Source organism: Heptranchias perlo, chromosome 12, assembly GCF_035084215.1.
Source record: "Heptranchias perlo isolate sHepPer1 chromosome 12, sHepPer1.hap1, whole genome shotgun sequence".
NCBI lineage: Eukaryota > Metazoa > Chordata > Chondrichthyes > Hexanchiformes > Hexanchidae > Heptranchias > Heptranchias perlo.
Window position 1 is genome coordinate 45162678 of NC_090336.1, and position 24710 is coordinate 45187387.

The 24710-nt window shown below is 40.4% G+C and overlaps 1 protein-coding gene and 1 long non-coding RNA gene across 2 annotated transcripts in view; one reads left to right on the top strand and one right to left on the bottom strand.

Annotated features, from left to right (window-relative positions):
* Window positions 1-319: 319 nt before the first annotated feature.
* LOC137328002 (uncharacterized) lies at window positions 320-3296 on the bottom strand. Its single transcript, XR_010964594.1, has 2 exons — window positions 2719-3296; window positions 320-914 (listed from the first exon to the last, which is right to left on the bottom strand). It is a non-coding gene; the product is annotated as an uncharacterized lncRNA (long non-coding RNA).
* ttc17 (tetratricopeptide repeat domain 17) overlaps window positions 2879-24710 on the top strand; it is a 111906-nt gene continuing 90074 nt past the window's right edge. Inside the window, exons 1-4 of the mRNA XM_067994048.1 lie at window positions 2879-3054; window positions 20498-20587; window positions 21961-22130; window positions 23173-23284. Of these exons, the coding sequence (XP_067850149.1) occupies window positions 2917-3054; window positions 20498-20587; window positions 21961-22130; window positions 23173-23284 (510 nt within the window). The 5' untranslated portion in view covers window positions 2879-2916. The remainder of the gene's footprint in view (window positions 3055-20497; window positions 20588-21960; window positions 22131-23172; window positions 23285-24710) is intronic.

A 24710-nucleotide genomic window follows, 5' to 3' on the forward strand; every position in this document is an offset into this window, starting at 1 on the left:
TATTTCAGCTAAGATGCTTAAAAGTGAATCTTCTTCACACAAAGGGATGCCAGAATGTGAAATGCTTTTCCCAGAAGGTCATAGATGTAAAGTCAATTGAAGTGTTTAAAAGAGAGATACTTACTTGGGAAGTAAGGATATTAAGGAATATGGAGAAAAAGCTGGAAATTGAAATTAAAAAGACAGATGTAATGGAAGCAGAAATTGCTTGGGGAAAAGATAGATCTGCCCTAACTAATGACATTTCTACAGCTGCCTCTGGGCTGAATGGCTTACTCCGGTTCTCATGTCTATGATAAAGATGAGGCATGTTCACCTGTTTTGTGTAACTTTTAATACATTTTTTAATATTACAACTGCTTTTTTAAAAAAAAAATACATCTTAAATATTTGACAAAATCAGGGAGCAAATAGAAAAGGAATTTCAAATGATAAATGCTGTGTTCTAGCCTTGGATGCAAGATCACGTTTTGCCATTTCCATATTTCATGCACTTGTTTGTGTATCTCTAACTCCTTATCCTCCTCTAAGGCCCTAATTAATTCCCATCTCTTTGATCAAGTTTTTGGTTACTACTCCTAATATTTCCTTCTTTGGCTCGGCATCCATTTTTCCTTATCATTCTCTGAAGCTCCTTTAATCTTTATTTTCCGACATTAAAGATGCTATATGAATGCAAGTTGTTTTTGTTATTGTGTTGAATGTTTCAATGTACTGTAAATTTAACCAGATTACCATCCAGGCGATGAAAATGAAAATCTATTCCTAGATCTCCCTGGTACTAGGCAAGTGCCAACCCTGACAGGAATGACCTCCTCATTCCATGTTTTCTTATGCTCTTCCCCTTCCAGTCTTCTCTGTTCATCCTTTCTTCACACCCCAGGGAAGCCAAGTGACTTATTTTAGCTTCGGAGCTGTAAACGGCAATTACATAGAATTAACAGCAGATACAAGCCATTTGACCCAACTGGTCTATACTAGTATTTATACGCCACACAAACCTCCTCCCTCTTTAATTACTTCTTCCCACCCTGCCACATATCCGTCTATTCTCTATTCCCTTTTCCCTCATATATGTATCAAGCCTTAAATGCATTAATGCTATCTGACAGCAAGTTCCACATTGTCACCATTCTCTGTGTAAAGAAATTCCTCCTAAATTCTTTATTTGGTTTGTTAGTGGCTTTCTTTTATTTATGCCCCCTTGTTCTGGACCCAGCCACAAGCAGAAACAGTTTCTCCACATGCACCCTATAGATAGGGTTGCTAACTCTGGTTGGATGTATTCCTGGAGGTTTGATCAAGTGATCCTGATCACGTGACATATGACCATGCGAGACCTCCCCCCGAGCGTCAATAATGTTAACTAGCTATTGTATTTAATTACAAACTGAAAACAGCTCTCATTTCAAATATTTTTTTGACTGGGGAACTTTCTATCAACAGTGAATGACCTGGTTAACTGAAACCCGGTAGCTATCTCAGTGCTGGAGATAGCCGATGTTCCTAGTCTTATGATTTCTGCTGAGTCTCATAACCTTGCAGAAAATAATACTGGTATAAAAAAAATCTATTAACAATGCATTATTTTTGGTTTATCCTTGTGTTAGTACAGAAAATGATAAGTAATATGTTACAAACAAAAATGTGTGCAATTCAACAATTTAATTGCAAAACCATCCCAAAATAAGCAGGCACTGATTTTAGAATGTAAACCTTAGTATTTAAGGGGTTGAGCAGGAAGTTGTTGAGTTCACCGTACAAACCTAACTTAAATTCACCTCGGGAACTCAGCTATTCTGATGCTGCATTTAGCGCTGTCAGCAATAGTGGCAGCACAAATAAAAGGAACGACATGGTACCCGGAGAATGCAAGACTCACCGAAAGACTTGCTTTCCGTGGCATTTGTTGAGGCAGCACCAGCAGATGGCAAATACAACCACTGCTGTTCGAGGTGGATTGGCGGAGGGGCTGGAATCGAGAGCGCCGGCCACTGAGCTGCGTGGGCCCGAATCGTGTATTCACAAGTACTTCTTGAGTTGCCACCAGCAGCAGCGCCAGCGCCAGGGAGATCAATCGTCAGTTGTGGGATACTCCCAGACAATCCGAGATGGTGATCAAACCCGACCTTATCAAACAACCCCTTCACAATCTTAAAGGCCTCCGTCAGGTCTCCTCTTATACACAGATGTGGAGATGCCGGTGATGGACTGGGGTTGACAATTGTAAACAATTTTACAACACCAAGTTATAGTCCAGCAATTTTATTTTAAATTCACAAGCTTTCGGAGATTTTCTCCTTCCTCAGGAGAAAATCTCCGAAAGCTTGCCTGAGGAAGGAGAAAACATTTGCCTGAGGATGGAGAAAATCTCCGAAAGCTTGTGAATTTAAAATAAAATTGCTGGACTATAACTTGGTGTTGTAAAATTGTTTACTTATACACAGAGGGGGAGGGGGGGGGGAAGCCCCCAGCCTGCCTCAATCTTTCATCCTGTCAATTCTGGTAACGTCTTTCTGCATTTCCTCCCTCCAGTGCTTCAATTATTCCCTTTCCCCCCCCCCCTGTAGTTGAGCTATTATTCGGAATGCCTTTTCCGATCAACCTCACAAGGAGACGTTGCGTTGCCCCTAATGTCATGGAACAAAACAAAACTAATAAAAGTACCCCCTAATAAAAGAGGGACACAACTAATAGAAAACTAAACTGGAAACTTACAACTTGAATAATAGTTTTTTTTATCACCCGCGGTGCCCGCCGATCATTGGGATTAGTCGCTCAGGAGCATCGACCCCCAGTGGCCGTTATTTTCCTTTTGCCCCGCAGAATGATGGCGGGATTTCCGGTATTGGGTGACGCGCTTCCGGTCCGTTGTGAAGGAGGTTGGTGTGTTGGGGGGGGGTAATGTGATTAAATATGGCGGTGCGTAGCGAGGAGAAACACGGCGGCTGCTGTCACCATCGGTTGTTGCTGGTCGTTCTGCTCACCGCTTTAAGGACCTCTTTGGCCACCACGCACTGGATTGTGACCGAGGACGGAAAGATTCAACAGCAGGTATATTGGTGTGGGTGTGAGAGAGAGAGAGAGAGGGGAGGAGGAGGAGGAGGAGGGTCTGGCCGGTCAAACTGATTTGTGCTGTGATGGGAGGGAGAGTCGGTGTAAAAGTTTGCGGGCGGAATGAGTGTCGCTAGGCCTGCGGTTTTTTGAGTTCCGACTGAGCTCTAGGGCACGGAGGGAAGTGATTTCGTAATGACGGGCGATAGACCGGGGAGGCAGGGTGTTTTCGATCCTTTTTCTGTTCGGTTACCGATCGATACGAATGTACAGAACCAGCCTAATTTTTTTGAAAAATAACTTTCGAGTTTCATTGATTGGATTGATTTCTGTAACGAGCAGAATTAAAAGCAAACATTCTCTGAGTGGTGACCACAGTGTCTTTTTTTTTTCTTCCCCCTTCTCTGCCCTTTCATTCTTCTTCTTCTTCTTCTTCTTCCTCCCCCGTCTTAAAGTTGTGAAGGGAGGAGCGGTATCGCCGCTGTCCCCGCTCCTCAGGTTCTGGACGGTTATTTGAATTTTGATGCCAAGACTGAAATATGAGACCCGATTCTTCGTGTACCCTCTGTCAAGGGGGAGTTTGGCCATACTAGATTTTTAATTTTATTTATTTATATCTCTCACACACAATTTAGATGAGCCGTTTTGTTAAAAAGATTTGTGATTTTTATGTTTAGACAAGTCTTAAAAAGGAGACAGAGTTGGCGATGACCCGCGTGTCTCGCCTGCCTAATGATCTTTTGGGTGCACACGCTCGCTCTTTGGGGCAATTCTGAAACGAGCAACATCGTAGTAAGCCAGTATAACTACTGATCTGAACCGCGCCAGGGTCTATAGGCACAAAATAACTTGTTTTTTTATATAGCTAGAAATTGACTTGTTTGAAACTGTTCAATCTACAAAAATTTTTCGTGATTCACGTTAAAATCAGCAATTCATGCTTGTGATCATAGACTGGACAGACAAAAGGGGCACCTGAAGATGTTCAATTGGGTTTTCTTCTCGATTTCGTGATGGTGATTGAATCTCGGGGTTCTGCTAATCAAAGATTATGCAAGTTTGAACTTCTAGTTTCAGAAAGCCGAAATGAAGTTACAGCCCTCAACTGTCATTATTTCATACACTATATAACACTCACCAACACTCCTCCAGAACGCTGTTGCGTAACAAATGAAATGTTGTTTAACAGAGCAGGTCAGATTATATATGTGGATATGAAACCTGGAATGGAGGTGCCATCATGTATTTATGCAGCCTAGCCATGCATAATTTGTGGCAGAGTAGAATATGCTATATTAAATTAACGTTTCAAAATATGCTTTGCACAGAACATAGAGTAAATAACTCTCAAACTAAAATTCTATATTTATTCTTCAACTTAATTTTATTTCATATTTATTTCAGTATTTAACTCTGCAACACCTTGGACATTTTATGTAACTTACCTAAAATATTAAAGCAACGTGGACTGACCTTAATCTGATATACAACTGTATTGTTAAAAATGGTTGCAGAGAATATTACAAATTTTGTGTGTAAATCAGGGAAGTGGTGAGAATACACCACTAGGAGTAAATGAGTTGTAGCGTGTCGATGTCTTAGAAGTTTTAAAACTGTGGTATTTGGAGTTTCTGTGACAAGCTGCCCTCAATGAGAGTTGTAGTTAGAGTTCTGATAGCAGAAAAGGACACTGGCGCATTTCAGTTTATTTCACAGGTCCCAATGCCTTTCCATAGAGAGCTGCTGAAGGCAAAGAAATGATTCAAATGTCCCACATTCTTTACTAATGTGGAATTTTTGATTTGTATGAGAATATCTAGGTTGGGAAAATGTTTGTTGTACTGTAATGATCAAGGAGCAGTATAAATTTAACACTACTTACCGGTTTTCTCTCTATCTTTCAAGACTAAATGGCAATTTCATATATAAATGAAGTAAATCTCTTCAAACTTTTTTTAAAAACTGCTGAATAAAACCAGACAAATAGTATATTGGACATGTACAGCTATTCAGATTTGATTAGTATGGGCATTGTTGACCCTGCTTTTTTAAAAAAAAAATCAAGGGTTGGTGATAAATTCACAGATTTCACCAAGCTGAAAAATGAAGCCTTTTATTGAAATGGTCTAGTTTCATCAAATAAAAATGTAATGGTTTCTTCTGTTATCGTAGTTGATGGTATGAAAGGGACCACCTTTTGGTTGTTCTCTCCCCTTCAGAATATTGTCTGTAGGCCAGCAACTTTGTAATCTGTGATTGACAAGTAACCTTGCAAATCCAATAAAAGTAGATTGTGTGCTGTGGCTATAACAAACTCTATGGGGGTAATTTTCACCTTCACTGCTTGGGCAGTAACCTAGCAGAGTGGATCACTGCCTGTTGTAGAATCCGCCTGCTTTTCATCCCATAATGGGATCCATTCCACCAGATTACCCCCCCAGGCAATGAAGATGAAAATTACCCTCCGTGCCTATTCTTTCTCGCCCTTATTCACAACTGCTCAGTATCTTAAAATTAAGAACTAACTATTTGAAGTTGGAAGAAATCAAAAGCATTTTATCTACATCTTTGCACAGTTGTGAAGTCATATGATTTTAATCTCAATCAAAACTGTACTGGTTGATTTTACATTTAAAAGGAGTAAAAGATACTCTTCCAATTCCACATGCCATCTCATTTTACTTGATCAGCAAATGACTAGATCCGTTTCCTTTGCACTTTTACACCTGATCTTTTCTTGCAGCCTTCCCTCGTTGTAAGATTTCTACTCTAACAAAATTATCCATAGGTCTTGAACCAATTTTTCAGCCAGTATTGCTAAATTAGGCTGAATTCTGATCACTTTCAGAAGATGTGCACTGCATTTTTATAGTGCATGTCCATCTAAATATAACTAAGACTTGTTTAAGCTCGCATTGTAGGGAATTCATAATTGATTAAAATTTAGGCATTGCATAGCACAGTTGTCATAAACATATTCTTTTATATTAATCCAATGTTAGCTCAGAATTGTATGAATTAAATTTGATAAATGCACATCCTAAATGGTTAGTCACAAAAGTGAAATAAATAACAAGGGGATACAAATAGAGCTTCACGTGCATTAAACGAGTATTCACAAAAATTGTGTAAAGTGCTATAGCTTCTGATGGCATCTGCAGTCTCCAGTTCCCCAACCTATATTTACTAGGTTTCTCTGGAACCCTGTCCTGATTTCAACGCAATTGCTGCTGATTTTTAAAATCACTGTCAATTCTGATAAATGTGGCTAAGATGGTCATAACTTTTTTTAAAAAACATATCTTTATCTGCAAGATCAATGGCATGAACTTTTTAACAGTGTAGTTTCTCATGTCAGATGATGACCTGAGTTTCTAGCTCTGCCTGTACACAAAGGCAAAGCTGGCTTGGCGCACATCCTTTTTTTAAAAAAAGTTCATGAAATGAATGTTTTAGTCTATCTAACTGAACTACCTAGATTTGTTTTGCATAGAAGGGTAACTGTTTACTTCCTAACCTGCCAAATAATAAAAGTAAGAGTATCATCATAATACTAAACAAAAGCCATGCAGCTTCTCTGTATCCTAGCTGATTTTTTAAAAAAAACTTAATTTTGTATTTTGCATCTGAAAACTGCCATTTTGATGAGGGAGAATAAAAACTGTGGCACTTTGCCAAAATGTTCTTGGAAAATCCAAGTGCAATGATGTCAGTTGCTCTTATAGGCCATTGGGGCATAAGGTAATCAGTAACGGCGCACCCTGAGTTTTTTTTAAAACATGAATTTAACGGTGGTGACACCAAAGGCGTATTTGATTTGAATGTATCTTGAGTACTTAACTAATACTATCTGTGCAAAACCTCTTGAGGACATGAAGGTCATTTCTGTGCAATGTTATACCAGTCATTATGATTAAAACACAATATTTGATAACATTTGCTAGAATTCTATTATTAGAGCAAAAACTCACATTTATGCAGTGCTATTAATGTAGAAAAACAATCACAGAATCCAAAAAATGGATGGTTAGCCAAAGGAGGAGATATTAGGGGTGGTCAAAGATGATTTTAAGAAGGGTCTTGAAGAAGGAGAGGGAGGTGCAGGGCTTTAGAGATGGAATTCTAGGTGGCTGAAGGCACGACCACCAACAGTAGCGAGGTGCACAAGACCACAGTCAGAGGGGAAAGGAGCATTCAGAGAGTTGTAGGGCTGGAAGAGGTTAGAGTTAGGGATGGGTGAGACCATGAGATTTAAACACAACAAGGAGAATTTTTAATATGAGGCATGGGGGTCAAGGATGAGCTTCCCATGAGTGGGACTTGGATAGGGCAACAGAGTTTTGCATGAGCTGATGTTTAGGGAAGGTAGAGGATGGGAGGATAGCTAGGAGATTATTGGAATAGTTGGTAGTGGCATGAATGAGGATTTCAGCAGCAGCTGGATTAAGGTAGGGGTGGAGATAGGTGATCTTTATAATGTGATCGGAAGCGCAACCCTGGTCCGAGGTTGCAAATAGTCTGGTTTGACCTCAGACAGTGGCCGGGTGGGGGATGGAATCAGTGGCAAGGATAGGCAGTTTGCGGTGGGGGCTGAAGTCAATGGCTTCAATCTCCCCAATGTATAACTGGAAGAAATTGTTGGACATCTCGGCCGCCTCCCGATATCCCCACTATCACACAAGCCAGTGTTCAGCCAATTCGATTCACTCCACATGATATCAAGAAATGTCTGAGTGCACTGGATACAGAAAAGGCTATGGGCCCCGACAACATCCCGGCTGTAGTGCTGAAGACTTGTGCTCCAGAACTAGCTGCGCCTCCAGCCAAACGGTTCCAGTACAGCTACAACACTGGCATCTACCCGACAATGTGGAAAATTGCCCAGGTATGTCCTGTCCACAAAGAGCAGGACGAATCCATCCCAGCCAATTACCGCCCCATCAGTCTACTCTCAATCATCGGCAGAGTGATGGAAGGTGTCGTCGACAGTGTTATCAAGCGGCACCTACTCACCAATAACCTGCTCACCAATGCTCAGTTTGGGTTCCCCCAGGACCACTCGGTTCCAGACCTCATTACAGCCTCAGTCCAAACATGGACAAAAGAGCTGAATTCCAGAGGTGAGGTGAGAGTGACTGCCCTTGACTTCAAGGCAGCATTTGACCAAGTGTGGCACCAAGGAGCCCTAGTAAAATTGAAATCAATGGGAATCAGGGGGAAAATTCTCCAGTGGCTGGAGTCATACCTAGCACAAAGGAAGATGGTAGTGGTTGTTGGAAGCCAATCATCTCAGCCCCAGGACATTGCTACAGGAGTTCCTCAAGGCAGTGTCCTAGGCCCAACCACCTTCAGCTGCTTCATCAATGACCTTCCCTCCATCATAAGGTCAGAAATGGGGATGTTCGCTGATGATTGCAGTGTTCAGTTCTATTCGCAACCCCTCAAATAATGAAGCAGTCCGAGCCCACGTGCAGCAAGACCTGGACAACATCCAGGCTTGGGCTGATAAGTGGCAAGTAACATTCATGTCAGACAAGTGCCAGGCAATGACCATCTCCAACAAGAGAGGGTCTAACCACCTCTGCTTGACATTCAACGGCATTACCATCGCCGAATCCCCCACCATCAACATCCTGGGGGTCACCATTAACCAGAAACTTAACTGGACCAGCCATATAAATACTGTGGCTACAAGAGCAGGTCAGAGGCTGGGTATTCTGTGGCGAGTGACTCACCTCCTGACTCCCGAAAGCCTTTCCACCATCTACAAGGCACAAGTCAGGAGTGTGATGGAATACTCTCCACTTGCCTGGATGAGTGCAGCTCCAACAACACTCAAGAAGCTCGACACCATCCAGGACAAAGCAGCCCGCTTGATTGGCATCTCATCCACCACCCTAAACATTCACTCCCTTCACCACCGGCGCACAGTGGCTGCAGTGTGTACCGTCCACAGGATGCACTGCAGCAACTCGCCAAGGCTTCTTCGACAGCACCTCCCAAACCCGCGACCTCTACCACCTAGAAGGACAAGAGCAGCAGGTACATGGGAGCAACACCACCTGCACGTTTCCCTCCAAGTCACACACCATCCCGACTTGGAAATATATTGCCCTTCCTTCATCGTCGCTGGGTCAAAATCTTGGAACTCCCTTCCTAACAGCACTGTGGGAGAACCTTCACCACACGGACTGCAGCAGTTCAAGAAGGCGGCTCTCCACCACCCATGAACGAATAACAAAAAAGTTCATCAATCTGTCTGAATTAGTCAGTCTTTCTGAAATGTAACAAATAATGGACTTTAAGACAATAGTGTTTAGAAATACTGAATATTTACATCAGTCGATTTTATTGGCAAATGGATGACACGCTTCTATTCTCTGTAAACTGTTGCACGTGAATCTGTTATGCTGTTCAAACTGTTCAAACCATGCCCTTAATTTGGAATAGCAGTTCATTGGAAGAAAGGGGCACAATCCAATTCTGACATTAGTTTGTGTGTAAGTTTCGGACTTTTACAGTTGGCTTTGATATAACTGTTGTGCTAGTTGATACCTTTCAAATTACATGGCCACAGTCGGTGTTGGTGGTCGTGCCTTCAGCCACCTAGAATTCCATCTCTGAAGCCCTGCACCTCCCTCCTCCTTTTATGAATTTAATTTTTACGCATTCTTAATGGAATTTCTTGGGATTTTTGCAACCATGAAAGATAAAAAGGTTGATGCAGAGCCTTCATGCCACCAACAGAGGGGCCAAACAGAAAAATCTACCACATCACCAGATCTTGTTTGAGCAAACCAAGTCCAACACGCAACAGATGTTATCCTGGTGTTCCTGCACTGCTTTTAGTGGAAGCCAAATTGAGATGATTTTAATACTGGGAGCCCTAGAGCAGCGAAGAGAAGCAATGTGGTACCAGAGGATTAGTTATGATTTTACTCCTTCAATCAGGCAGCACGATGAGGGGTAATGTCTTTTTATGCTGTTAAAATCCTCCTATTTCTGTTGGGGGTATTCTGCATCTTTTAAAGCAAAACAATGGCCAAATGGGCTTTCCTGTACGGAAATTCCCAAAATTTTGTAAAACCAAAAGCGAATGGTAAATTTCAGTAATGAATACCTTTTTTGGCTTAGTATCTCTCATAGGTCAAAATTATTTTTGAGACCATTTGTTCCCCATCAGGCCTCCTTCACTATTAGCCCAATGCACCATTGTTTGATTGAGAGGGTGAACAATTCAGCTTGCTCATGACATTCTGTCTGTCAGTTGAAGTAGCTGCTTGGCAGTGTGAGTATGCATTGAGGTAACTTGCCTTATAAATGTTCCTTCCAAACCTGTAGGGAAGTCACTGGCATCTGGTCATCAATTCCCCCGGTTCCATAGCTGAGATTTCTGTGTCATAGTTGGGAAACCATAGGCTTAAGCAAATGTTCTGCCACATTGTGGACAGTTCATGAACATATAGACCAGAACTCCTAACATTACAAAATAATTATTGTACATTATATCATCATGTGATATTCTTAAAAAATCTTTTGCATGTGGACCCACCTCCCCACTCTCGTGCTCTTTTCCTACCCTAGCACCCTCCATTGTTATGTAATCAGATACTCGTGTTACCTGAAGACTGATAACATCAAGAGGCTGAGAATTCATTTGAATTACATATTTATCTAAGGAAATCATGTTGTAAAGGATCTAGGTGATAAAATTCCAGTGCTTGAAAAGGACAAAATAAACTTTTGTGACATTAGCAATCACAATTTTGCTGTTGCTGATTCCAAGTTTTAAATTGGACCCTGCGGGTTTTTTGTTCAAGGTTGGAGTGCTCAGTACTGTAGGTAATTAACAGATAAAGGATCTGTTTTTATGTGGAGGTGGTTCCTGGGTTGAAGGTACAATTTTATTTTACTAGAATCTGTAAATTAGTAACCTGTGCCAGTTAAGTACACATGTCCTGTCTTGCCAAATTGAAAGTGGCTGTGATAACTAAAGAGTGAAGTGCCTCTGATGATTTTCATGTCTCTAATATAATTGAATTGTGTGTATTGCCCAAAGTCATGCAGATGGGCTCTTGATATGCAGGTGCTTTTAGGATCATGGGAGTGTTCAGTGTTTTCTCTTTTTTAAAAAAAAAGATATATTCGTTAGTCAAGAGCACTTTTTTTTCTCGGTCCTATTGATTTTAAATTCTGACAATCTTACAGAAATGACCAGGGCAGCATAGTGGAAACATTTCAGGTGGTACAGTGCATCAGAGACCTGTATCTGTTTGCAGACTTTGTTTAGGGCATGCTCCCAAATTCTGCAGCACATTTATTTATTTAATATGAAAATTGGTTTAAATTTCTCGATCAGACTTGTATAATTATATTTATACATTACAGGCTAACATGGATCTGATGTTTAGTTCACTAAATTAGGAGCGGTATCAGAAGGCCACATTGAAGAGGTTGCCTGTAGTTAGTGCATATATGTAATATTGTGGTTTAATTTATGTATGTGCTCTCTTATAGAATTTATAAATTCTATTTGGATGACCAGGAAATAAGGAAAGCAAAGAGAAGGCATGAAAAAATATTAGCTAGTAAGATTAAAGAAAACCCAAAGATGTTTTATTAAGAACAAGAGGATAGCTAAGGAAAAGGTGGGCCCTATCAGGGATGGTAAGGGTAACTTGTTTGTAGAAGCAGAGGATGTGGGTAGGGTTTTAAATGAATATTTTCTCTGTATTCACAAAGGAAAGGGGTGATCCGGACGTAGTAGTTAATGAGGAGAGGTGTGAAATATTGGATAAGGTAAACACAACGAGAGAGGAAGTACTAGAGGGACCGAAATCCTTGAAAGTTGATAAGTCACCAGGGCCGGATGGATTGTTTCCTAGGCTATTGAAGGAAGCCAGGGAGGAAATAGCAGATTCTCTGAGGATCATTTTCCAATCCTCACTAGATACAGGGGAGGGACTGGAAGACTGCAAACGTAGTACCATTGTTTAAAAAGGGTAAGAGGGAAAGGCCGAACAATTATAGGCCGGTCAGTCTTACCTCGGTAGTGGGCAAACTATTAGAATCAATACTGAGAGATAGGATAAACTGTCACTTGGAAAGGCATGGTTTAATCAGGGATAATCAGCACAGATTTGTTCAGGGAAGGTCATGCCTTACAAATCTGATAGAATTCTTTGAGGAAGTGACAAGGAGATTGATGAGGGTAATGCAGTGGATGTTGTCTACATGGATTTTAGTAAGGCATTTGACAAGGTCCCACATGGCAGACTGGTCAGAAAGGTAAAAGCCCATGGGATACAAGGAAATGTGGCGAATTGGCTCAGTAATAGAAAACAAAGAGTAAAAGTGGATGGATGTCTTTGCGAATAGAAATCCGTTTCCAGTGGTGTGCCACAGGGCTCAGTGTTGGGTCCCTTGCTGTTTGCTGTTTGTGGTATATATTAATGATTTGGACTTGAATGTTAGGGGTATGATTGGCAAACTTGCAGACGACACAAAAATTGGCCATGAAGAGGATAACTGTAGACTCCAGGAAAATATCAATGGGTTGGTGGAGTGGGTGGAAAAGTGGCAAATGGAGTTCAACCCGGAGAAGTGTGAGGTAATGCACTTAGGGAGGGCAAACAGTAAAAGGGAATAAGCAGTAAACGGGAATATATTGAGAGGAGTAGAGGAAGTGAGAGACCTTGGCGTGCATGTGCACAGGTCCCTGAAGGTGGCAGTAAGGTTGTGAAGAAGGCATATGGAACGCTGTCCGTTATTAGCCAAGGTATAGAACACAAAAGCAGGGATGTAATGATGGAACTGTATAAAACGCTGGTAAGGCCACAGCTGGAGAATTGTGCGCCGTTCTGGTCACCACATTATAGGAAGGAAGTAACTGCTCTGGAGAGAGTGCAGAGAAGATTTACAAGAATGTTGCCAGGGCTTGAAAATTGCAGCTACGAGGAGAGATTGGATAGGATGGGGTTGTTTTCCTTGGAGCAGAGGAGGCTGAGGGGAGCCTTGATTGAGGTGTACAAAATTGAGGGGCTTAGATAGAGTAGACAGGAAGTACCTGTTTCCCCTAGCGGAGAGTTCAAGAACTAGAGGACATAGATTTAAGCTGATTGGCGGAAGGATTAGAGGGGACATGAGGAACACCTTTTTTACCCAGAGTGTGGTGGGTGTATGGAATTCGCTGCCCGAATTGGTGGTAGAGGCAGGGACCCACAACTTTTGTTTTAACAAAAAAGTACCTGGACCTGCACCTAAAGTGCTGTAAGCTGCAGGTCTACGGATCGGGTGCTGGAAGGTGGGATTAGAATGGGCACCTGGTTGTTCTTCGAGCTGGCACGGACACGATGGGCCGAATGGCCCCCTTCTGTGCTGTATCTTTTCTATGGTTCTACCAGTGAGTTACAGAGCTAGAAATTTATGGAAGTGTGTTGTGGAAAATAATTGCCTCTAATTTTAATCTTCATTTCACAAAGATTTTCAGTTCAGCAGGTAATTGCCTCTGGAGGAAGTGAAAACTGCCTTAATCACATAAAATAATGAATATTAAAACACCCTTGTAGTGTCAGCCTTGCGTCAGTGGTAGCACTCTTGCCTCTGAGTCAGAAGATCATGGGTTCAAGCTCCACTACAGAGACTTGAGCATATAACCTAGGCTGGTTCTTCAATGCAGTACTGAGGGATATCAGAGGTACTGTCTTTCGGATAAGACGTTAAACGGATAAGACCTGTCTGCCCTCTCAGGTGGACATAAAAGATCCCATGGCACTTTTTGAAGAGGAGCAGGTGAGTTCTTTCTGTATCCTGGTCAACTATTATCTCAACCAGCAATACTAAAAATAAAATTATTTGGTCATTTATCTAATTGCTGTTTGTGGGACCTTGCTGTACACGAACTGGCTGTTGCACATCCCTATGGTTGGATCAGTGACAATGGTTACTCAACACAGCTTCACACAACAACATGAGAAAAGTTGGGACAAAAAGCCAATTTGACTGGCCTATTGAAGCTCATTACTTTAGTACCTTAGTTCTCTGTGTGTTATACTCCAAATGTATTTTGAACTTCTCCAATGCATTTGTTCTTATTATTTCATCCTACTATTGATTTACTGGTTACCTTAACTATACTATTTCATATTTGATAGATTTTTAAGTCCTCACTTAATTGTCTTCTTGCCAGACTGTTGATTGATAGCTCATCCCTTTTGCACTTGGTAACCATCCCATCCCATTCCTTTTCTCTGCACCCTTTTCAACCCATGTGTGTTCATTTTGTAGTGTGAGGACCAGAACTAGACACAACGCTGCAGGTTTGGTCTGACCAATACATAGTAAAACCATTTTGTTAGTTTTTTTTAAAACATTCTGTGCAGTCTAGACATTGAAAGTAATATGTCCACCCTTATTTCTTGGTCCTGTGCAAATTCAATTCCATTCATTGTATACTTGTGGTCTGCATCTTTTCAACAAATGTGCAGTACTTTTATATTTTACTTGCCATTTATCTGCCCAATTATTGAGGAAATCTATGTCTATTTGCAAATCTTTAGGTGTTTCCTATTTTAGAGTTGTCAGCAAATTTGACAAGTTTAGTATCCAGCTTATTTATGTAGATTAGAAATAACTGAGATCCAAGCACTTCCTGTATTAAAAAAATCAGTCAACATTTGTCATATCGGTAAATTTGTGTTTACTTACATCATACTCATTCATACCATGAGAAGTACTTTTGTCCACTTAAGGCATGGTACTCATAAATTAAACGAAAAATTGAAAGAACTTGATCGAGTTCTTTGATGAAGTAACGGAGAGGGTTGATGAGAGTAGTGCGGTTGATGTAGTGTGTATGGATTTTCACAAGGCATTTGATAAAGTACCACATAACAGACTTTTAAGCAAAATTAAAGCCCATGTGATTAAAGGGACAGTGGCAGCGTGGATACAGATTTGGCTAAGGGACAGAGAGCAGTAGTGAACGGTTGTTTTTCAGACTGGAGGGAAGTATACAGTGGTGATCTCCAGGGGTTGGTATTGGGACCACTGCTTTTTTTGACATATATATTAATGGGTATGCAGGGTATAATTTCAAAGTTTTCAGATGACACTAAACTCGGAAATGTAGTAAACAAAGTGGAGGATAGTAACAGACTTCAGGAGGACATAAACGGTCTGGTGAAATGGGCAGACACATGGCAGATGAAATTTAATGTAGAGCAATGTGAAGTGATACATTTTGGTAGGAAGAATGAGGAGAGGCAATATAAACTAAATGGTACAATTTTAAAGGGGGTACAGGAAGAGAGAGACCTGGGAGTGTATGTACACAAATCTTTGATGGTGGCAGGTCAAGGTGAGAAGGCTGTTTTTTTAAAAAAGCATATGGGATCCTGGGCTTTATTAATAGAGGCATAGAGTACAAAAGCAAGGAAGTTATGCTAAACCTTTATAAAACACTGGTTAGGCCTCAGCTGGAGTATTGTTCAATTCTGGGCATCACACTTTAGGAAGGATGTCAAGGCCTGAGAGAGGGTGCAGAAGAGATTTACTAGAATGGTACCAGGGATGAGGGACTTCAGTTATATGGATAGACTGGAGAAGCTGGGGTTGTTCTCCTTTTAGAGCAGAGACAGTTAAGAGGAGATTTGATAGAGGTGTTCAAAATCATGAACGGTTTTGACAGAGCAAATAAGGAGAAACTGTTTCCATTGGCAGAAAGGTCGGAAACCAGAGGAGACAGATTTAAGGTGATTGGCAAAGGAACCAGAGGCGACATGAGGAAACTTTTTTTACACAGCAAGTTGTTATGGTCTGGAATGCACTGCCTGAGAAGGTGGTGGAAGCAGATTCAATAATAACTTTCAAAAGGGAGTTAGATAAATACTTGAAGGGGAAAAATTTACAGGGCTATGTGGAAAGAGCTGGGGAGTGGGACAAATTGAATAGCTTTTTCAAAGAGTCAGCACAGGCACGATGGGCCGAATCGTCTCCCTTCTGTGCTGTAACGTACTATGATACTGTGATGCAAAAGCAATAGGAAATGCTGGTGAATAAGTTAAAGATAGCTGGGAAAAATGTCAGCTTACATGCCAGTACTTGATGCAGTCAAGCTTTGCTGTCTTAATTTTGTGTCCCTCAACTGTGGAAACTCATCATAATTATTTTATTGGATTATATTTTGAACTATTTAGCATGTGGTGAATTGATACAAACCAAGCATGCTTAAGTATTTTCTGCTTCTAGTGCATTAAATTAGCCATTCAAATAAATCTGCAACTTCATGAGGATGACCACAACGACAGTTTTTCTTCAGATATTACTTCGCAACTAGGTGTAAGGAAATGGATGCTGAGCCAAGGAGGGAGAGAGAGATTAGAAGGGGTGACTGAAAGTTTGGTTGGAGAAATATGCTTTGAGTAGGTGGAGAGAGAAGTGGTAGAGGCAGACAGATTTCACAAGAGTGTTTATAAATTTTGGTCTGCCATAGATACCTTCTTGGGTTCAGTGGTGTCAGTTGCTGTTATAAGCAGTTGACTGTCACTGTTCTATAATCTACTTGTACGGCAGCATCACCCAGGAATGTAACAATAATATTGCCTTGCGATCCAAAATAGATATTTGTGTCTTTTGGGCTGGCTGCTTCTTCAAGCTCTGAATGCGAACTGAGCAAACACTTGGTGAGACGAGGCTTCATATGAATTGATGAGCTGCTTTATTTCACAGTAAAGTGAACATATAGAACAACAATTGTGATCGGACTCACAATTTATATAATACAAAATAAAGAACATGGCGCACTTCTGCGTATCAGTGGGTCGTCCAAGTTGACCTAGACAAGATAATTTCTGACTGTTCTCTCCTGCCCTCCAACCTTGGCTGCCTGACTTCCTGGTAGTATTCTGTTTCAAAAAACCTCTACTGACTGCCTGCATCTGTGTTTTATCCCTCGTGCTCACAGGCAGAAAAAGAATCAAAGACTTTCCAACACAATGAGTTGAGAAGTGAATTGTTTATTATTTACACTCTGTGGGGAAACACCATCATTGCTAGCTCATTAGCATCTTAACTACTTCTCATCCCAGAGCCCTTTTTTTTTTAACTTGTATGAATGCACTTTACTTTTAAAAACCAACATTAAAAGTAACTTTTTTTTAAATCCTTTCTGTGGAAAAATGGTCGAAAGATCCCATGACAGAAGATGTTCCAATGAGTAGTACCAAGGTGGTTGAAGGCACTCTCACCAATGGTTGTGAAGAGCGAGGAGTTTAAAACTTAGCACAAGAACATCTATGCTGTGGATGTTCTGGTTCAGCATGAGAGTATGACCAGTGAAAAGAGTGGAGTCAGTAGCAAGGGAGTAGTGTTTGTGGCTAGGAAGCTGGAGGAAATTGTGACTCTTTTGTGGAACATTTGCTGGGGTGTCATCAGCGTATATGTTAATGCTGACCCTGTGTTTGTGGTTATTGCCAAGGGACAGCATATAGATAAGGAAGCAAAGGTGGGTAATGATAGATCCTTAAGGAACTCTGAAGATGACGGAGAGTGAAGAGAAGCCATTGCTGGCATGTTCAGATAGGAATGCAACAATTCAAGGGCAATTCCATGAAGCTGGATGACATAAGTGAGATGTTGGAGGAGGAGGATGGTGTGGTCAAGCGCATTGAACGCTGCAGGAGGGCCAAAGAAGATGAGAGATAAAGAACCATGGTCATGTTCGTAGAAAACATTATTTGTGACTTTAGCTAGAGCTGTTTTTGTGCTGTGAGAAGGGCGGAAACAAAGATTGGAGGGATTTAAATAGGGAGTTTCAGGAGTGATGAGGACTTGGAGCTGGGAAGTGACATGTTTAAGGACCTTAGAGAGAATGGGGTGGTAATTGGAGAGACTGAACGGGTGAAAGTTGATGTTTTTTGGGTGGGTGTTGACAATGATTTTGAAGAGAAGATAAGACGGTGCCTAAGGACAGGGAACTCAATTAGAATGGGGCCAGGAGGAGGAGTTGAGTCAGTAGTTGAGTAGGAAGAGGATTGAGAGAGCAGAAGCTGGATCTTGTGGGTGGGGTTGTGAGAAACTGCAGGAAGACAAGGGTTCTGTGCCAGATTGGATGGGAGGTAGGGACCACGGCAAAAGGAAAGGGAAGAAGTGGCAGAGACAGCTGCGTAGATGGTCTCAGTCTTGGAAATTAAGAAATAGTTCCTCCTGCTTAGTGTTTGAAGTGAGGATAAGATGGGTGGGGAGAGGAGTTGATCATGTGGGGAAGGGGTTAAAAAAAGTGCCTAAGGTGCCCTTGCCCTCCAGGATGATCTTAGAGAAGTAGATTTTTTTTTCACTCTGAAGAGGAAAGCACAATAATGCTTGACCTAGTCAAGCCAGATCTGGCGATTGGTGACTAAACCATTTGTGCACCAAATGCATTCAAATTTGTGACTGTCCGATTTAAGGGAGCAAAGTTGGGGACTGTACCAGAGAGCAGTAGGAATTACGGGAATTCTTCATTTGATTGGCATTAACTGGGATAGAAGGGGGTGACAATAGGTTGTAATAACAATTGGCAATAATACGTTACAGAACCCTGAAATATCACTTTGAGCTGACTTTTTGATAGGTGTCTTTGGTTTCCAGTTAATGTGATGGTGTTTAATTTGTTTCAAAAATTTTGTGATGTCTAAGATATGGAATATTTTGTAGTCACTATCTGCTGCTAAAGTTATTTATCTCTGAATGTGAGAAAAGCCACAGTTTTTTTTGGTGTATTACAAAAAAAAAACTCTACTAAAGTGGTGCTCTAATATAAACTATGATTTCACTCAAAAGTGTTTTAATCGTAGGTAGGAGCAAAAAAGTTACCTAGTTGCTAAATATTATTTCAGTTACAGTGGAGGTCAGTTTCAGGAACATGTTTGTGTATATACTGCACGGGGCATCACATCACGCTTGGATTCTAACAATCAAACCAAAATCTGCAGATACAGAACAATTGTCAGCAGCCTGAGCATGCAAGACACACATTTCTGAAAGTGACCCCGACTGCAAAAGGTTGAATTTTTGTGCTTACCAAAGTGAAAAATATTTGTTCTGGGAAATGGAGCACTTGCACGTATGGCCAGATACAAAGTCAAGTTTTCTGAACTTTGCTTCAAAAGTGCACCTTAACTCCAAACCCAGAGCAAATCCTACTGTGTGAGGTGTCTGTTATGTAGGCCACAAGATCTTTTGTTACAACCTGTGAAGCTCCTGCCATTGTCCTTTTCTTCTTTCTGCTTAAGTAACGTTGGACCTAAGCCCTTAAAAGTTCCGAGGACTAGTAGGAACAGGAGTAGGCCATTTAGCCCCTCGAGCCTGTTCCGCCATTCAATGAGATCGAGGCTGAACTGGGAACTGACTCCATATACCTGCCGTAGCCCCATATCCCTTAATACCTTTTAGATAACAAAAATCGATCAATCTCCAATTTAAAATTAACAATTAAGCTAGCATCAACTGCTGTTTGCAGAAGAGAGTTCCAAACTTCTACCACCCTTTTCATGTAGAAGTGTTTCCTAACTTCACTCCTAAAAGTCCTAACTCTAATTTTTAGGCTATATCCCCTAGTCCTAGACTCCCCAACCAGTGGAAATAGATTCTCTCTATCTACCCTAATTTGAAGACTTCGATCAAATCACCCCTTAATCTTCTAAATTCCAGGGAATACAACCCTAGTTTGTGTAATCTCTCCTCTTAATTTAACCCTTGGACTCCAGGTATCATTCTAGTAAATCTATGCTGCACTCCCTTCAGGGCCAACATATACTTCCTAAGGTGCAGTGCCCAGAACTGAACACAGTACTCCAGGTGTGGTCTAACCAGCGCATTGTACAGCATAACTTCCAACCCTTGTATACTAGTCCTCTAGATATAAAGGCCAGCATTCAATTAGCCTTTTTGATAATTTTCCGTACCTGTGCATAACATTTTAATGATCTATGTACATGGACCCCTAAGTCTCTTTTAGACCTCCACTATTTTGAGCTTTTCACCATTTAGAACGTACTCTGATCTATCCTTATTAGGTCTAAAGTGGATGACCTCACACTTGCCTACATTGAAATCCATTTGCCACCGTGTTTCCCAATTCACTTAATCTATTAATATCACTCTGTAATTTTATGCTTCCATCTACACTGCTTACAGTGCTGCTCCCTGATTGATTGATTGAAGTTTCCAGGCTTCAGGGGAAGATGGGACAGCATTGTATTTTTTGTATATGACGGGCCTCACTGACTTCATTAGGATATATGGTATGTATGTATGTATGTACGTAGTTTTGAGATCTTTCTGAGAAATGGTAAAGCACAATGAGTGCTATCTTAAAATGTAAATAATTTGTGAATGCCCAGTGCAACTGTAAATTTTTTTTAAATGGTTGGAAGTGCAGTAATGTTTCTATTGTTTTTGGCAGGTGGATTCCCCTCTTAATTTGAAACATCCCCATGATTTGGTGGTTTTTATGAGACAGGAAGCTACAGTCGACTACCTCAAAGAGTTGGAAGTAGGTTGAGAATTCCTTTTTTTTTGATTTAATGTGCATGAAACAAGAGGGAAGAGCAATTTTTAAAAAAGCAGTTAGAATGTTTAAGGTGGTATGAGACCACTGAGCAAAGGTTACAATACCTTTTAAAGTTTTCTATTGTAGGTTAAACAACAGTAACTTAAAGGGCATTGTTATCTGACTAGCAAACTGGATAGTCTTGTAATCTTCCCTACTTCAGTGTTTCTTTAAGAATCTCTATGGAATGGCTTCTTGTATCATATACTTTTTATCAATAATTTGTAACTGAATTTTGAATGATTGAACATTTTCTATTTGATTCTTGCTGCAGGCAAAATATTATTGAGTGCTCAAGCTTTAGATTTATTTGTTCAGCAGATTTTGGATTTGAGTGGACTGAATCCAAATCCAGGCAGACAGAGATTCATGAGAATTCAGGGGGTAATGGGCATATAAACTCAACAAAACTACTGTGGAGACTACATGAAAAGGAGGAAAATCTATATCAAATTACAATCTTGACAACTTAACTTTCAAATCCTTCCAGATAGCAGATTAGAGTTCCTACTGCGAGACATGAAGGTACTTTTGGTACATTAGCTGCAGGAGGAGAATGGGGCATTTTTGGTGAAGCCACAGGCTATTAAAATCATTAGAATTATCCTTGAACCTGCTAATATATTCGTGTGGGTAAAATGTTAGTAACGAAGGTTGAAAGGGGGAGGACATGTCCAGCAAACAGGAGGAAAGGTCCCTCGAGCATTCCTAGTTGTGTGATATATCCCCAGCATACCACTATGTAAGTTAGAAGCAGAATGTCAGTCCATGTAGTCTTACTATAATACTTGCTAAAGTGACCTATGTGAACAGAGCATTTGAATGAGACGGAAGAAGATGATTGCAACTAATTCAAAAGAAAAATAATGTAATGAGAGCTATCTTCATCATTTTGGTTTAATCCCTTATTAATTGCTAGCTTCTGCTTCTGACATCAAGTGGACAATCATTAAGCAACTTGTGGAAAAAGCTGTTTTGGGAAAATTTGAATGTTTATCGCTCATATGTTTGATAAGGAAAATGTAGATTCTAGGAGAACCTAAACTTGGCTTTTTTTTTAAAAGTTGCAACCAAAGATTTATCACCAAGTCTCGATGATTCCAGCTATGCGTTGTTTAAGATTTATGATATAAATTGCTCTAATCTTAAAGCAAAGGGCTTATATTATTAAAAACCATGACATTTATTGAGGTTGTGTGTCTTCATTTGTGGAACAATTTATACTCCCGTAGTGTCATGTTCTGATGGAAAAAGTAAACTGTGTAAAGCCTTGTCTTTGACCTTTAAAACTGATCATTTACCTTCTCTGTACACAGAAACATTTAGTAGCTCAGAAAATTCATATAGAAGAGAATGAAGATCGGGACACAGGTTTGGAACAGAGACATTACAAAGAGGACTCCGACTGCATTAAAGCCAAAGTGCCTCTTGGGGACCTCGATTTATATGATGGAACATACATTTCTTTGGAGAACAAGGATATCAGGTTTTAAAAAGTCTTTTTTTCTTTAGCTCCTTTTGCCATGTTGTGTACCTCTCGTCAGCTAAAGTATGAGAAGACAACCCTCCCCCCAAGCCACTGACCATCACAAACAGTTCAGAGAATAGCTTGGGTTGACTAGTGCCCAAAATCTGCCATTTCTATGCTCTTATCACATCAGAGAGCCACTGCAGTGATGTCAATCATGAGCGAGTAAAGGAGTGACTCCATAGGGAACTCTGGAAATCAACATCCTGGTCGAGCATTAATGATACTTGGGAGGCACCTGAGAAGGGAAAAGTTTGCTAACTGCTGAACTGGCCTTTTCTAACTCTAGTGCCTCCTAATTAGCATCTGGTTTCATCCGTAGCTTTGATTTTCTTATGGAAATTATCCCTATTGTGTTCATGACTGAAGACATTAGATTGGTTGCCTGTTACTGGGGAACACCTGAATAATTAGGCCTTGGATCAGAGGTGAACTGGTAATGAAAATTACCTTTTTTCTGGTGCTATGTAGATGGCATTCATTTACGAAAATATTGTTCTCCTTTAACGAGGGGTGAATGTGAATCAAAGCCAAAATCTCTCTACAATTGTTACCAATCAACTTGATTATCCAAAAGGTGGTACACTTGAAGTGGCGAATAAGTAACATCAATTATCCCCATTTTAAGGTGAAACCGCACTACTTTGTGATTGCAAAGGCCGAACCCAAGAGTTGACTGAATTCTTTATAACAGGAATTGATTGGTCAGACCTAGAACTTAAACCTGCAGTCACTGAATTGTGAAATCCATGCTCCTATTGCAACACTAGATCATTTCTAAACAAGTGACTAATTTATGTGAGGACTCTACATTCTTTCTGTGGATATTAATTTATAAGCTTGCAACCTTATTTTTAAATGAGTATTTTGTCACTTTTTAATATATATTGCAGTTGTGTATATTTTCAAACCAATTTGGCTTCCAGTAGTTTTGGTTTTTTTAACGTTACTATAGCTTTTTGTAAAACGCAGAGGTTGACAAATTGTTCTTTTCTTGTAGCCCGGAAGAATACATTGATGCAAAGACCCCATTACCTCCAGACCTAGAAATACCGGACTGTACAAAAATGATGGAGCTTCAATTTAGTATTCATGCCTTTCAGCACTTAAGGGTAAATGCTTTTCTGCAGGCTCATTTGAACAGAAAAGGAATTGCACTTAAATTAACACTTAATTGGTTAAAGTCTTAACTTTTGATAGAGGTAATTTTTTTTAAAATTCCTAATGCTTCCAAAGTTTTTTTTTAAAAAAAAACAACAATAATTTGCATTTATGTAGTACTTTTCATGTAAAGTACTTTGATGTTCTTTTACTAGTGGAAAATAGTAGAGACTGAGCAGGAAGTAAGGAATTTATGGAGAGAAAGAAGGTACAGTTGATGATGGGCTTTTTTGAAGGCATGGAAAAACTTAGCAGGTCTCGGTCTAGAACTGTACTGGGTATCCAGCTTCTGCTGAACTGCAGGTATCTCAAAACTCCTTCCTCCAAGCTATCTACCTTATTGTATGTACAACACCAGCTTTGGACTTCCGAAGAAGGATTGGCAATTTAATTTTATGTCCAGAAAGTGACAGTAAATGTGAAACAACAATATGGATGTCATTTTACTAAGAATATTTTTAAATCTCTGACTGCCTCATCACAAGATGAGAGAGGGAAAACGGGGAATTATAGACCAGTCAGCCTAACATCTGTTGTCGGGAAATTACTGGAGTCCACAATTAAGGATAGAGTGACTGAACACCTTGAAAATTTTCAGCTGATCAGTGAGAGCCAGCATGGATTTGTAAAGGGTAGGTCATGCCTGACGAACCTGATTGAAATTTTTGAAGAGGTGACTAAAGTACTGGATAGGGGACTGTCTATGGATGTTGTTTATATGGACTTCCAGAAGGCATTCGATTAAAATTCCTCATAAGAGACTGTTAGCTAAAGTCGACGCTCATGGAATTGAGGGAAAATCATTGACCTGGTTAGGAAATTGGCTGAAAGTCAGGAGACAGAATAGTCAACTATTCACTGTATTTATTAACTACTTAGATGACTGGATAGAGAGCCACATATCCAAGTTTGCCAATGACACAAAGATAGGCAGTATTTTAAGTTGTGTAGATGGAAGCATAAAATTACAGAGTGATATTAATAGATTAAGTGGGCAAAACTGTGGCAAATGGATTTCAGTGTAGGCAAGTGTGAGATCATCCACTTTGGACCTAATAAGTATAGATCAGAGTACGTTATAAATGGTGAGAAGCTCGAAATAGTGGAGGTCCAAAGAGACTTGGGGTCCATGTACATAAATCATTAAAATGTCATGCATAAGTACAGAAAATAATTAAAAAGGCTAATTGAATGCTGGCCTTTATATCTGGAGGACTAGAATACAAGGGTTGGAAGTTATACTACAGCTGTACAAAGCCCTAGTTAGACCACACCTGGAGTACTGTGTTCAGTTCTGGGCTCCGCACCTTAGGAAAGATATGTTGGCCTTGAAGGGAGTGCAGCATAGATTTACTAGAATGATACCTGGATTCCAAG